General features: G+C 30.5%; 2 protein-coding genes across 8 annotated transcripts; one reads left to right on the top strand and one right to left on the bottom strand.

Annotated features, from left to right (window-relative positions):
- The first annotated feature begins 3,869 nt into the window (after positions 1 to 3,869).
- Positions 3,870 to 9,534, top strand: LOC120091625 (CAAX prenyl protease 2). Of its 5 annotated transcripts, XR_005485761.1 has the most exons (9): positions 3,875 to 4,346; positions 5,107 to 5,166; positions 5,329 to 5,541; positions 6,220 to 6,331; positions 6,776 to 6,847; positions 7,016 to 7,078; positions 7,181 to 7,625; positions 8,205 to 8,282; positions 8,794 to 8,836. XR_005485761.1 is itself a non-coding variant. In XM_039049725.1 (8 exons), exons 1-8 carry the CDS (start codon positions 4,137 to 4,139, stop codon positions 9,352 to 9,354), a joined length of 975 nt encoding a protein of 324 aa, XP_038905653.1. In that variant the 5' UTR covers positions 3,870 to 4,136; the 3' UTR covers positions 9,355 to 9,534. The 5 variants fall into 5 exon arrangements, 2 of the variants coding, with proteins under 2 accessions (XP_038905653.1, XP_038905654.1); XM_039049725.1 differs by lacking the exons at positions 7,181 to 7,625; positions 8,794 to 8,836 and adding an exon at positions 9,188 to 9,534 and having other exon boundaries at positions 3,870 to 4,346; XR_005485760.1 differs by lacking the exon at positions 8,794 to 8,836 and adding an exon at positions 9,188 to 9,237 and having other exon boundaries at positions 7,181 to 8,282.
- A 2,535-nt stretch (positions 9,535 to 12,069) lies between these two features.
- Positions 12,070 to 13,739, bottom strand: LOC120091339 (protein LITTLE ZIPPER 4). Of its 3 annotated transcripts, none has more exons than XM_039049333.1 (2): positions 13,523 to 13,739; positions 12,070 to 12,604 (listed from the first exon to the last, which is right to left on the bottom strand). In XM_039049333.1, the coding sequence occupies exon 2, from the start codon at positions 12,498 to 12,500 to the stop codon at positions 12,282 to 12,284; it is 219 nt and encodes a 72-aa protein (XP_038905261.1). In that variant the 5' UTR covers positions 12,501 to 12,604; positions 13,523 to 13,739; the 3' UTR covers positions 12,070 to 12,281. The 3 variants fall into 3 exon arrangements, with proteins under 3 accessions (XP_038905261.1, XP_038905263.1, XP_038905262.1); XM_039049335.1 differs by lacking the exon at positions 13,523 to 13,739 and adding an exon at positions 13,349 to 13,474; XM_039049334.1 differs by lacking the exon at positions 13,523 to 13,739 and adding an exon at positions 12,693 to 13,191.
- Between the last annotated feature and the right edge of the window lie 1,056 nt (positions 13,740 to 14,795).

The raw sequence follows: 14,795 nt of genomic DNA, 5'->3' as shown, positions 1-14,795 counted from the left end.
ACTAAAGGGGGAAAAATATGGAGTTTATATAGTACAGAGCTTTTAAGGGTATATCTGACTTTTCGTGTTCCGTTTCTACTAGTTGACGTGAAAGTGGGGAAGAGTACAATGGCGAGAATTTTCTAAGTGACTTGATGTGGCATATGAAATTACATTTTCACCCCATTCTTTTTAGGAAAATACAATTTGGTATTTCTTGCTCGGTAGGTTTTGTTAAGTTCGTATTGTAATTATAGTATGGAAATTACACCGGATTGAAAATTTGATGAAGTCGTTAAAATTGTTTTATTCATAATTATAAAAATTTATTGTTTTATTCCTAAATGATTATAAAAATTTATGGATTCTTGCAAATTTGACGAAATAAGTTTAAAAGATTAGACTCATAATTCAGACTTATTACTTTTACAAAAATGACAAAAATATAAGTTCAATCCATGTGATACACTTGATACGTTATTAGTATATACTTGATACACTTGATGCACTACTGATACACAGTTGATACGCTATTGATAGACACTTGATGTACTACTAATATAAAGTTTTGTACACTATTGATGGACATTTTATGCACTTGATATACTACTGATATACACTCTTTACACTTGATACCCTTGATACACTATCGATATACACTTGATCCACTTGGTACTCACAAATACGCTCTCCATTTATTTTGCTCTCTCTATATTTCAGCAAGCAAAATTTAGCTACTCCGACAAAAAGTGGTGGTAGAACATGATTGAAGGTGGACAAATGATAGTGACGATGGCTGAAATTGAAACCAAAAACTGAAAGGAGAGTCTAAAGAGAGAGGGGGACAGAGAGACAACGAGAAACTCGCTGAGATCGAAGGATGAGCGATGTACAAAGGCAGAGAAGCAAAGTGACTGATCGATGGAGAGTTTAGAGATTTGGAGATAGATTGACGGGTCCTCGTATAGTTTAGAGATAGAGACTGGTCGACAAAATAAAACATAGATCTAAACGAAAAATTCATTGATGGTTGTGTCCATGGCAGCAAAGTAAGGAAGAAACATGAAAAAAAAGCATTTGAAAAAAAAAAAAAAAAAAGAAATCACAAAATTTGAATATGGAAAAGATACGCGTGATAATTGGAAAAATGTTTTAAAAAAGTATCATATCTTCAAAATGGAAAAATGTACGACATATATGCCATATCCTATCCTTAAATTACTACTTATTACAATTTTCCAAATTTTATTGGTTAACATATAAACATGGTATCAAATTTTGGTCATCGCATTAATATTTTCATGAATTTGATATTGACATAAGGGTAGATCTACATTTTCATTATGTGGTAAAAAAAAATCCAAAAAAAAACACTAAAATGTCCCTAATTTACAATATAACAGGTTAACTTGTAAAATGTTTATTTAGTAATTTATATTTTTTTTGTTCTATTATTGTTTTATAAGTTTTTCCCAAAATTTTCTATCGGCATCGACATTTTATCAATATTTTTGTCACACATCGATATTTCGAACCTTGGCTATCATATTATTTTATGAGCTAAATTTTGACCTTTATATCTATTTTGTCTTGAACTTTTAAAGGTGTACTCGTTTTTTATTTTTGTATATGATAGGTTTCACAATTTTTAAATTGTCTAAATGATCCCAGATCTCAAACTTATCAATTTTTGTGTGTAGTGGATTCATGAATTTTCAAATTTTTGTCTAATAAACTATTACTTTTTTGGTAAATTTTATAATTTCATTAAATATGAAATTCAAATTTACATTTATACAACATGAGGGAAAATTTGACGTTTTCGTTATATCATAGAAAAATCAACATTATATACAGTAAAATAGCATAACATGAACTTAATAACCATAAATAAGAAATTTAAATTAATTTTTTTCAAATGTAGTTTTTTAATAAATATTTAAAAGAGTTTGTAGTTATTTATTAATATAAAATATAATTTTATATTTTTTATTAAATATTTTCCAAAAGTATCAATCTAAATCTTAGACATTTCATTAATTGAAAACTTACATTTGTTTACATCTTTCCTTTTTTCAAACAATATATAAGGTGGAAGAATCAAAGTTCTGACCTCGAAATCAATAATACAAATTTTATATCAAGTATATTCATGTTGACTTTGACCACACGACATAAATACTACATCAATATAATTTGTTCTCTTTGTAGAAATAACTACATTGATATAATGTTAAATTTATATGGTCATTTCTCTTTTAAAGGTTTGTTAGAATATAGTAAAATATCTTTTTTTTTTAATATATAGGTATTATTTACCAAACAAAGCACCACCATATGGAAAAATATAAGTTTAACACAAGTATTTAATAGAACAAGTTTAACTTATAACTTTTTACAATTAAACTTTATTTTTACTTCTATTTGATTTTAAAACACATTTAATAGATTTGTGAACTTTTTAATTTTGTGTCAAGTAAATTTTTTAATTTTAAAGATTATTTAATAATTTTTTAAATTTTAAATTTTGTGTTTAATATGTCATGGATTTATCTGATATTTTTCAAAATTCATTGACTAACTAGACATATATTTAAATATGAATGGTCTTATTAGAGACCTAATTCTACACTATATCCACTATATCATTTTTTTTTCCAAAAAAAAAAAACAAATTGAACATACAAAATATCTATTAACTACAAAATTAAAACTATGAGATTTTGAGTTAAATTGCCCATTAGATACAAAATTGAGGGGAAAAAAAGTATGGATGGCTTAACAAAAAGGGTTCCAAATGAGATTTTACTCACCTTTGAGAATTGACGTGAAGTAACATTTTAACGATGTTTAGTTATTATATCGACTTGCTAGTGGGATTTTTCTATCTGTTTTCTTTTTTTTTTTTTCTTTTTCTTTTTCTATCACATAGTGTACAACAGCTTACACGCATCTCAACTAATATGATGGGACAACCCACTTGACCCTTATTCTCACTTCTTGCTCCTAATTTTTATTCTCATTCTCGCTCATCACTCATGTTCATTCTATTTCTTTTCTCACGTTCCTTTCTTCCTTACTCTCACTTACTCTTCCTTTTTCTAGTTTCTTTTTCATCTGTTGTCACTTCTCACTCTTAGTTTTAGCTATCATTTCTTCTATTATTTTCAATTGCTTTCTTGTTACATCCGGTCCAAACTAAGTTATAAATTGATACAATTCAACCAAAAGATTTTTTCAAAAAAAAAAATATAAAAATGAAAAGTAAAATATCGATGATAGACTCGATATGTTACGAGATGAAAGGACAACAATGATTTCAAAACCCAATAACTTAAACAATTGATGGTCACGAAAGTTGAAGATGCTAACGAAGAGAGGATGAAAATCTTGTATTTTTAATGAAGGACAATATCGTAATTTTACTCTCACAAAAAATGTTATATAACATTAGTTTTAGAAAGTAGGTCACGAGGCACATCTCATTTCAATTTTTCTTTTCTTTAATATCTATACAGTTGTTCTAAAATCGAAATTTCATTGCATATTAGACCTTTCTTAACATTTAAGTGCTATATATATTTTTTGACAATGTGTGATTAGGGAAAGTAAAAATCATCATGTCATGTTCATTAAAAAAATCATTATTTTTTGTTAAAATCTAGAAATAAATTTGTAGAAATTGTAATCTCAATTAAATATTTTTTTAATACAACAACCAACTTTCGATTTCTATAAAATAGATGATGTCAATTACGATAAACTAAGTTTACTTAATAAGTTTTGACCCAATTAGATGAAAATTATTCTAATATTAAGAGAAAATTATACCAGTTTAATGATAAAATTAATCTTTCCAATAACAACAATTCCCAAAAAGAAAAAGAAAAAAAGAAAAAAAAAAGATGTTTTGAGTGATGAATGATGATGTTCTCAACTCGTCTTGGGGTTAATTGAAGAAATCGAAAAACAACGGGAAGGGAACTCGTAGACTCGGAAGCAATTCCGATTCAACTCGGCGTGCACGAGGTGGCGAGTTGTCGGAATCAATGTAAATTCGAACCGTGAACTCAACGGAAAGCGAGTGAAATTCGTCTTCAGATCCAACTGCGAAGACCATTTTCATTTTATTCGAGGTTTGCTTGAGAAATCGAACTATGGAGGAGGAAGGTTGTTTGATTTCCAAAGCAGTAGCAGCGACGGCCTGCACGGCCATGGCTCTGTTTTATGTCGCCGTTCTCTATGCTCCTGCTTTGATTCTTCGTCTACCACCTCCTCCTTCTCTTCAAGTTTACATGATTCGACGGTTCCTGTGCGCCTTCATTTCCACCGCCGTCTCAGTCGTCGTCTGCGCTCTAATCCTTCCTGTAAGCTTCAATTGACTTTTTTCTAACCATTAATTTCTGTAAGGATGACTCTATTGTTTGTATTTGCAATGAGTCTGCTCAGAGATCGTCTCAACATGGAATCACCTCTACTTCTTCGAGTCGAACTGTTTAGTATTCGTTTATTTCTGTCCGGAATAATCTTAAGAGAGAATAAAGAATAACAGGTTGTTCCGTTGTTAGGAAATGTTCTGCTATGGTTCACTTAAGATAGAATGCTTAATCAATATCCTCCATACACCGTTCTAGTAAGAATTAGTTTATCATGCGAACTTCAAGTTAACTAATCGGAATTTGTCAACGGTATAATGTATGGTTTTATCAAAAAACGAAGTAAATTCTGGTTTAGATAACGAATCTGTTGGATCCATTGTATCTAATAGACCTGGGACCAAGAACTTCATATATATATATATATATATAAACATAGTTACCTTTCTCATTATTCAAGTGAACAAATTACGGTAGAACATAAGATTAATCAATTAATCTAATTGGTAAATTAGAGATTTGAAATTATTACTTTTTAGTTACCATGCAAAGAAAGATATTATGTGGACATGACATGACTTCTTGTTCTTAGTCCTCTGGGTCTCAACAGATCCCAGGAATTTGTAATTCAACGGAGCATTATTAGTCTGATTATAAATTTATAAGTTCGTAGTCTGCAATTTATATATTTGTTTGTGCTAGCTTTCCATCATGATGCTGACTTTCCCCATCTTATTTTGTTTCATGCTAGATAAGGAAAATGGAGTTTTCACTGTTATTGGCAGCTTATGGTATCCGAGCAGATCATATTGTAAGAATCAATATTTTCTCCTCCATTAAATAACACACCATGGTATTAGCTAAGGTTTTCTTTAACATTTTATTCAATTTTATAATCTTGTAGTCTGCAGATTGGAAAGGTGAAATGAATCCTAAACTTGCATCCTGAATTGCAATTTTATCTATGAAACAGTGGCAAGCTGTGATCTTTCCTCTCTCATTGACTTCTTTATTGTACGCTGGATCAATGGTCTTAAAGTATTTGTTATTGGTGGATTCATGGAGAGAACATATGAATCATGGAGAAGGCTCCCTTTTGAACTGTGCCAGACTTTTTTGGACAAGAGTTCTTGATTGGGGGCTATTGACTGTCTCAAATGTTTTAGCTTGGAGAAATTATGTTGTAGTGAGTACCCTAAACCTTTTCCACTCCTTTTTTGGTTCCATGTTTCCTGTCTCTTAAGAGCAAAGAAATCACTTATACTTGGCTTTACCGTTGCTCCTTCTGATGACTAACTGCATGCTAGTATATATTCTTGAAATATTTTTGCAGCTGCTTTCCTTTCAATTCCTGGGCAACCCTTCATCTTGAACCATTGGGTTTTTGTCCTGTCGGCATTACTTATTTGACAATTCTTTGTGAGTAAGCTCCATGAGTTCGGTGGAAACAAAAATTTGTGGCTTGGTTTTGCCCTAAATCTTCCTCGCATGCTTATTATATTCAAACTAGATAAGTAACAATAGTAACTTGATTGATGTGGTCACCTGGATCATTGTATTCAATCACTGAAGAACAAATAGTAACTTGATTGATGTGGTCACCTTGATTGATCATTGTATTCAATTTGGTTGGGAAGGCTTTGACTAACGTCCAATATTCTGGATTCAACTTGGGAGTAAAAGATGCTGTTATTTTGAGTTTGTGAGTCGACTTATCTATAAAATTCAAATAGATGTCTTGTTTTCCTTGACACTAAGTAGTATTGGTCGTTAGACGAAAATAAATAATTCTTTAAGCCGTGGCAAACGAACCTTTTTTTCTTGTATTTCTTTGTTGACATTTGCATCACACATCCTTGGACAGGCTCCACTAACTGAGGAGTTGGTGTTTAGAGCATGCATGATACCAGTTCTTCTATCTGGGGGATTTAAGCCGACCACTGTGATATTTCTCTGCGCCATTCTTTTCAGTCTGGGTAAGTTTAACGCTTCATGTTTTGGCAGATGAAACTACCATACGTAAGAGTTTGTGCATGTAACCTCATTTATTCATTACGGGGCATGACCTTACGTGATCCCTATACTATTAAGTATTTTTCTGAAATTGGTTATGTTCCCCCATAATTCATAGAAGCAGGGGGGAAACATTGCAAGTGTTTGAGCTTGAGATTTCTTCTTCTTGTACCACGTTAAATGATCACTAGCCTTTTATATATATTATATGTGTATATGAAGAGCATGTATGTATGAAGAGACGACTCTTCAATACTTACATTTGGTTTTAGTTTATTAATTCAAATTAGGATGGGATCATCAGACTTTGAACATTTCATGGATGACCAATTTTCCTGTGGTACTTCTGTAAATTTACTCAAACTGGTTAAAAATTAGTTATGTTCTGCTTCATCATCACGTGGCAGCGCATTTAAACCACTTTATGGAGTACTATAGCAAGCAGAACAACAACTTAACCAAAGCGGTTATGGTTGTAGGTACACAAGTTCTATTCCCTGAAAAATTTCATTCCATTTGTTACTCTTCCCTTCTCTTCTTCTTCTTCTTCTTCTTCTTCTTCTTCTTCTTCTTCTTCTTCATTTCTTAAATGTTTATGAAGGATGTGTAGGAGTTCTGTTTTTTAACCTTTTCTTTTCTTTTTCCAGGTCTCCAGCTTGGGTATACTGTGGTATTTGGATCATACGCAAGTTTTCTCTTTGTGCGAACTGGTATTTAAGAGAGAACATTACTTTTATTGCTATGTATTCTGATAGGTCATTGTTTTTTATTCCTGAGCTTCATACACCTGTTCTTTTGCAATCAATTATCAGGTAGAAAGAGATTGATTTTAACTGATGAATTTGCACCAGCTTCAAGCTGGAATTGGAGTAGAATTAGTGTCGAGCTCTAAATGTGCTACTAGAAGCTCATCAAATTTCACATATGAAGTTGTATTTATATCTTTTCCAATAATCTTCTATGTAGTTTTAGTCTAGGGCAGTATCGACTTTTGTTTCATGAGAAGTATGTGTACTGGCATTAATGCCTTTCTTGATAAGCAAATTGATGATAGTTGATTTTCTCACCAAACTGATTTAAAGATGCTAATTGGAAGGGTGATGTTTAATTTAACATCTAATATTAGTGATTATTCTTATTAATATTAAGAGTACAGGGACTATGGGACAATATCTTTTGGTGCTTTCCTTTAGAACTCTTATGCCAAGAATTTTGTTATGAACGAATATCCTTCCTTGATCACTTCCAATTGGAAAGGTTTGTTCATAACCTTCAGTGAAATGTATATATATTCCCTTTCATGGAAAGTAGAAAGATGACATCTAAGATAGTTTTATTGGACTTGGTTCACTTACCTAGCCACTAATGTTTTTGCGTTTTTAACTAAGAGCTGAGGGTGGATTTGTTGGAAGTGTTTGGAATGCCTTCTAGTTTAACCATTTTTTAAAAATATATTTTCTATAAAATGTGATTATATCTTACATTTTCTAAAACTGCTTAAAAGGTAGTATATTAATTACTAGTATGTTTTGTTTTCATACTACATATTCTGTGGATTTTTGGCTGATCATTTTTAAATCATTTTTGGTTAAATTGATCCAAATTTTTAAGGAGCTTTTTATTTATTAAGATTTGAAGGAAAAAAAAAAAAAAAAAAAAAAAAAAAAAAAAAAAAAAAAAAAACTGTCAATCATGAAGAAGCTATACTAAACACATCTTAAATTATTCGTTTTTCCAAGTTGTTTATGTTAAAAATGATTGTATTTCAAAAGATATTCCGAAAACACTAAAGTTTCTTATAAAGAAATCGCACTAATGCCGGGATATCTTTTGCAGGTCATCTTCTTGCTCCGTTAGTTGCTCATGTTTTTTGCAACTTTATGGGGTTACCTGCACTTTTTTCTCGAAGGAGAGGTATGTTTTATGTTTTTGTGATCTGATTTCATTAATAACCCATGATAATAAAAGAATCAAACCTATCCCCCTTCGTTTCCTTCTAAAGGACATATATGTTCCAAATTTCTCATCCTTAATACAATTGCATATAGTTCCACTATTCTGTTTACGACCTTGCTTTTTATAATAAGGTTATCTACACGTTCACTGTCTAAATGGCTAATAAATGGTTGATATGGTGATTAATGACCGCCAAAAAGAATGTTTAAAGTTAAAAAGGATAGATCACTCTGTCTACATTGATCAGTCCCATTTAGGATTAGATTTGAGTCTATAGAGGAAATAGGTTCATTGATAACAATTCTTAGATTGTTCTCCATGTCAAATTCCACATGCTGCAATGCATCTTGTGAAATCTAAGAAGCTGAATTTAACCCTTTGTGCCTAGTGTATTTTTTTTCTTTTCTGTGTTTGTTTTTGTTTATGAATTTGTCTCCGAGTTGAAGATAACTTTATCTAAACATCCCAGGGATGGTGAGCTTGGCATTTCTAGTTGGAATGGTGGGGTTCCTATGGCTTCTTTTTCCCATGACAAGTCCACATTTGTTTAATGAGAGAACAAATAACTGCAGATGTTGGCAAGGATATTGTTCTTGGAACTAGACTCTTAAAAAATCTTCAAAGAAAATAATCTTACTGTAGCTTAGAGAGAGAGAGAGAGAGAGAGAGAGAGAGAGAGAGAGAAAGATAAGAAGATATGTTACTGTATTGAGCAATGTGCCAAGGCTGTTTATTATTGGGTATGAAAAACCTATGAATATATGTTTCTCTTGCTGTGAGATGTAATGTAACAAAGAATTAGAAAATACAAAGAATTCAATGATTAAAAAGACATTATTGATTGTTGTTTGAATTGAATGAAGGTGTTAGGGCAGCGAAGGATGTTGTTTTGGACCAAAGCAAGAAAAAAGGTTTGCGTACTGAACCAGTTTCCATTCATCTTCTGAAACCCTTCCACTCTTGTAGATATTGTAATGATGGCCCCAAATCCGTAGGGTACCCTGCAAATTGTGGATCTACCCCTCATTAACTTATCTACATCTTGTTTAAGTTTAGCCTCCTCCCTTCAAAGTAGCAACAATTTTCAGAGTAGAAACCCCACATATATATATAAATTAATATATATACTTGGTTGCATCCATCTTCGTACAACTCAGATGGCACATATTATGTGACGGATTTTTTATAAAATAATTATTTTATTTTTTTACAATGTATTGAAATGGGCTCCATTTGATTAGGTGCAGCCTAATAATTGCCCATATATATTGAAACTATAGATTCATTCAATCCATAAAAAAGCTCTAGCAAGTGAGAGACAACATTTGGGCTCAAGGAGTCCCACCACGCCCTCTTCAAACGAAGAAGAGAGATTTCCAACAAAAGAGTTCATGAAATCACCATTTCAGACAGCAACCCTAGCTAACCTATGCCCTAGATCTTGATATGGTGAAGTAGAAACCATATATACATCATAGCTTAAAAAAATGAGATTAATCATCTTATTTTGTTCTCATATCATGATCTTAATGAGAACATGTTCATATCATGGGATTATAATTAGTGGTTGTATGAGTTTGGTTTTATGTACAGGTCTTTACGAACGAAATTCAAGTTAGACATGACTAGATTTCTACCGCATATTCACGTTATAGACATTTGAATATTGAAGTTGTTGAAATAAAGTTGGTTAAGGTAGAAGAAATGTTGAGGGATGGTCAGAAAATCAAAGAAACAAGGCAAGGCAAAGAGAAGAAGGAAAATGTGAGGAAAATAATGAGTAAGTATGATGGTTTAAATGGACCAATTTGCTTGTTTTCCATGAAGAAGGAAGAGAAAATTCAAATGGGTCATCATTTCCTTGCCTTTCTTCTCTATTTTGATCTCAATTAGTTTATTGAAAGGCTCAGAGGCAGAGCCTAGAACAAACACCCTCAAACTAGGCCTGTAGTTCAATGAAGTTTTGGATTGGACATTCTTCTTTATCATATCTTTCTTTTTCTATTATTATTGTTATTAGAATATATTTCTCTTTTTTTTTCCCTTCTTCTTATTATTTTTTAAATTAATGGTCAACCTGGCAACACAGGGCTACGTCATGTTCATGGGTTTCATATTTTATTGCCTTTTTTTAGATTTTTTTTCCAAAATTTAATGAACTCTTTCATTGACTTTTTAAGATTTTTATTTTTTACTCTTTTATTTTTTTTAGTGTGATGACGTTTACCTACTGATTAGATCCTCCCATCACTTTCTTCCTCAGATGGAATCCGAATGAAAAGCTTCCTTTCTTTTCTTTCATTTATTTTGCTTCTTTTATTTTTATTTTTTAAAAAAATCCATTAAATTATAGACTAATTTTCAATCTTATTACTTTGGATTTTTCTAATGTTAAAAAATTGAGACATGAAAAAATATATATATATTTTTAGTTCTTGACATTTTTTCAAAATCTTACCTTGAGTTTTTTTCCCCTAAATTTATTATTTATACTTTGAGAGAAGGATATTTGGTTTTGGATATGTAAGGGTGAAGCTTGTGTAATTTCAAATTAAGTTCACACAATTTTAAGTTGATCGAAAATTACAAATGTGCTAATTTCACGAGCTATATAAATTCTCATGGTACTTGAACCAAGCTTTACACTTATTACAAGTACTTATTAAGAAATCATAATATTTACTTCAACTGAAATATTTATCTCTATAGAATTACTTGACAATATCAATAACAATGAAATGCAAGCTTTCTCAAGTGTCATATAATAGGAACTTATTGAAAGTGTTTCTCATATAAAAGTGTTTTTTTTTTAAAAAAAAAAAAAAAAAAAAAGTTTCAGAAGCATGGATGGAACTTTTCTCAATATGAAAAAATTCAATAAAAGGTCATTTGTTGAGATTTATCAATAAAGTGATATTATCTCAATTTAGAGTTGGGTAAAATATTCAAAGCCCTTTTCTCTTCATTATTTTTTCAACCCCAAACTTTCTTTTAAAAAAAGTATATATCTTAATTTCAAACAAATTTTATCTTTACAATAGCTCAAACCCTTTTTCCATTATTATAATTTGAACTGATTTTTTTAAACATTTCTTTCCATGCAAGAAAGCCACATGTCACAAACAATTAAATTATATACAAGAAAAAGAAAAAACACACATGAAAATGCTACGTGAAATCAAAACTTAGGAAGATATGAACATGCATGTGTGATGAAGTTTTTTAAAAAAACATTCCCACATGGTTTTGTCTTCAGTAGACAAAAATTCATTATTCTTTCAAACCTTTTACATGATATCTCATAGCCTCTTATTTTATTGCACAATTAAACAAATAAAAAGTAATAATATTAAGAGAGAAATAAATGCTCTGTTCATCTTTTGGATATCTTGACTTTAAAAACTTAACAAAATTTACAAGCAAAAATGATCACGACGCCACTCAAAATTGGCTGCCTTATTGATTATCTTTGTTGCAAAGATTTGTTTTTTAATAATCGTCAAGTATAAATTAAATGGGTAGGAATAAAATTTAATTTTCGAGCAAACCCATTTTAGATTTTTTAAATACAACCACAATATGATATGAGAAAGAAACAGAGATAAAGATTATGATTATATCTGAAATTGGTTTCCATTAGATAGCCTGATACATCATTTTGAAGTACAGAAAATCCGCCCACATCCTAACCACCCCCCCCCCCCCCCCAAAAAAAAAAAAAAAAGATAATAAAGAAAATTTTTTTTTGAAAAAAAAAAAAAAAGATGCTAAAGCTACATGCTGTCCTATATAACTGAAAACCCAAACTACTTGCTACTGTTGGCTATGGTAATTCACAAAAAATGAAACATAAAATTAAAATAAAAAAAAAAAAAAAAAAGGATTAAACTTTAAGTGGGGTCATGATAATATCATCTCCTCCTTCTTCTTCTTCTTCTTCCATAGATATTATATGATTCAATTGGAAGAATTAGATGGATTTGCAGAGGAGAGATTAAGATCAGGGATTGATTTTGAAGCATTGGCTTTTGAATTTCCTTTTGATAATTTCTGCTTCAGTTCTGAAAGAAGTGCTTGATTTTCTTGGTTCAAAAGCTGAGCTTTCTTCCTCAATCTTTCATTTTCCTTCATTATGTAACAGTTTTGCAAGTACAGCTCTGAGTTTAGCCTCTCCATTTCCTCTGCTAATTTGATTGATAAATGTATAATAATAACAATTTATCAACCAAATTCTTCTTTCAAAATCCCCAAAAAAACCCTTCTTCTTCTTCTTCTTCTCCCTGGAAAAAAACAAGAATTGAATTAGAATTTTTTTTTTTTTTAAAAAAAGTTTAAAAAAAACAGAGAAGAAGGGAATTAGAAGCAAACAAGATGGAAAATGTTGAGATGGGTGATTAAAAAAAAGGGTGAGTTTGATTTATAGAGACTGATAAATCCAACAGTAATGGAGAAGAAGCTTTGGTCTTAGCCATATGTAATAATGAGAGTTAGAAGAGAAAGAGACAGAAACAAATGGGAAAAAAGGGGAGGCAAAAACAGCTTTGAAACAGGGGATTTTTTTTTAAAAAACACAAAAGATTTTGAATGAATAAAGATAAAAATGGAAGAGAATAAGGATAAATGAATGACAAAATCTACACTCATTGTAAGAAAAAAAAAAGGAGAGAGAAATGGATTGTTCTTTCGGTTGCCCAAATATGAAAGAAAAGGATAATTAAAGTTAGATTCAACCACTTATTTAAAACCAAATGAAGCTTAAGATTTTTTTTTTTTTTTTTTTTTAAAAAAGTTTCCTCTAAACTGCAAAACACAAAAACAGAGGAAATTGTTTGTAAGGAGGAAAAAAAGGTAAAAATAAGTTGAAGAATCCAATACATTATTCCCTTTCAAAATGCAAGAGAAGAAGAAGAAGAAGAAGAGATATAGATTTTAGAAGAACAAAAACAAAAACTTGCACTAAAAAAAGAAAAAAAAAATGAAGAACAAAACAAACAAAGTACCCCACAGCACAATGATATGTCTACCTTTCTTGGTGAAAGGGAAGCAAGAAGAGAACCTTAAGAAGAAAACAAAAGGCCCAAAAATAACAACAAAATATAATATATATATATATAGAGAGAGAGAGAGAGAGAGAGAGATTGAGGAAAGAGAAAGAGGGGTATGTGTTGAAATTTCTTTATGTTTTCAAAAAAGATCACCTTTTTAAGATGGGTTTGTTGGGCAGAGAGAGAAGTAACAAAGACAATGTGGATTTTGTAACAGAAGCACTTCTAGTAGAAGAAGAAGAAGAAGAAGAAGAAGAAAGAAAGAAAAGAAAAGAAAAGCAAAAAAAAAGGAACAAGTGAGGGACAAATGGAACAAAGTGGCTGTTAATTTATAGAGTCATAGGTCAAGAGAGAGAAACCCAAACATTAAACAAAAAATATAATTTAAATATATATATAAAAGAAAAAAAAAAAAAGAAAAAAGAAAACAAGACATAGAGACATTAGACATGAGACATGCCCCTCCTCTTTCTGACACAACAATCATGTAAGTGTAAGCATGGAAGGCGGCCGGTTATAGGAAGAAGCTCAAAAGATTTTTGGTTTTTTTTTTTTTTTTTTTTAAATGAAAAATAAATAAATAGATATTTAGAAAGAAAAAGAAAATGAAGAAGATGATTGGGAAATGGCGTAATGGGTAGGGGAGGGGTAAAAAGGGGAAAAGAAGAAGGGTAATTTGGTAATAAAAAAAAAGGGGGCAATTATGGGAGTTACGGGTAGGAGTTGTAAAATGATGGTGGGCTAAGGGCCGTCCCAAGATTCGCAATCATGAAATGGATTGGCTTCTAAACCATCATCACAACACAACCCTTCTCAATACACCCACCATTAACCCTTCCTTCTTTTCTTTTCCCTCTATTTCTATTTCTATTTTCACCCCCCTTTTCTAATATTAAAATTATATTTTTAATTCTCGAGTTTTTAAGAATGTATGCACGTCTCGTTTTCTTAAGTTTTCAAAATGTAACTTTTAGTTTTTAAATTTTTATAAGGATCTGTGTTGAGGATGTTTTTCAAATGGTTGTTTAATTTCTCGTAATCATAGATTGTTTTCAAATATTAGAAAATGAACTTAAATATTTATAAATATATCAAAATTTCACTGTCTATTAGTGTTTACCCACAATATATTATTATTTGTGTCTTGATAAATAGAGATAGTAGTCTATCGCAAATAGCCTGTGATATTTTGCTATTATTTGTAACTATTTTCAGCAGTTTTATCATTTGAAATAATTTCTCTATTATCAAATCAATGTTTAATTTTTAAACTTTTAAATGTATGTCTTACATTATTAAATTTGATTTTAAATTATCTTAACCATTTTTTTTAAAGTAATTTTAGAAAGGACAATAGTGATTCCAACCGATTGAGAATTACTAACATGTGATAAATAGGTTTAAAAATACTCTTATATAATCTTTA

The sequence above is a fragment of the Benincasa hispida genome, chromosome 11 (genome assembly GCF_009727055.1).
Source record: "Benincasa hispida cultivar B227 chromosome 11, ASM972705v1, whole genome shotgun sequence".
In the NCBI taxonomy this organism is placed as follows: domain Eukaryota; kingdom Viridiplantae; phylum Streptophyta; class Magnoliopsida; order Cucurbitales; family Cucurbitaceae; genus Benincasa; species Benincasa hispida.
Note: the sequence above shows the minus strand (reverse complement) of the source record. Positions and strands in the feature narration are given on the sequence as shown.

Bases quoted from the DNA above. Each gene is read 5' to 3' on its own strand.
- LOC120091339 (XM_039049333.1), bottom strand. From the start codon at position 12,500: ATGGAGAGGCTAAACTCAGAGCTGTACTTGCAAAACTGTTACATAATG.
- LOC120091625 (XM_039049725.1), top strand. From the start codon at position 4,137: ATGGAGGAGGAAGGTTGTTTGATTTCCAAAGCAGTAGCAGCGACGGCC. The intron at 4,347-5,106 runs GTAAGCTTCAAT...GTTTCATGCTAG, and splicing joins TCTGCGCTCTAATCCTTCCT to ATAAGGAAAATGGAGTTTTC. The intron at 6,848-7,015 runs GTACACAAGTTC...TTCTTTTTCCAG, and splicing joins CAAAGCGGTTATGGTTGTAG to GTCTCCAGCTTGGGTATACT.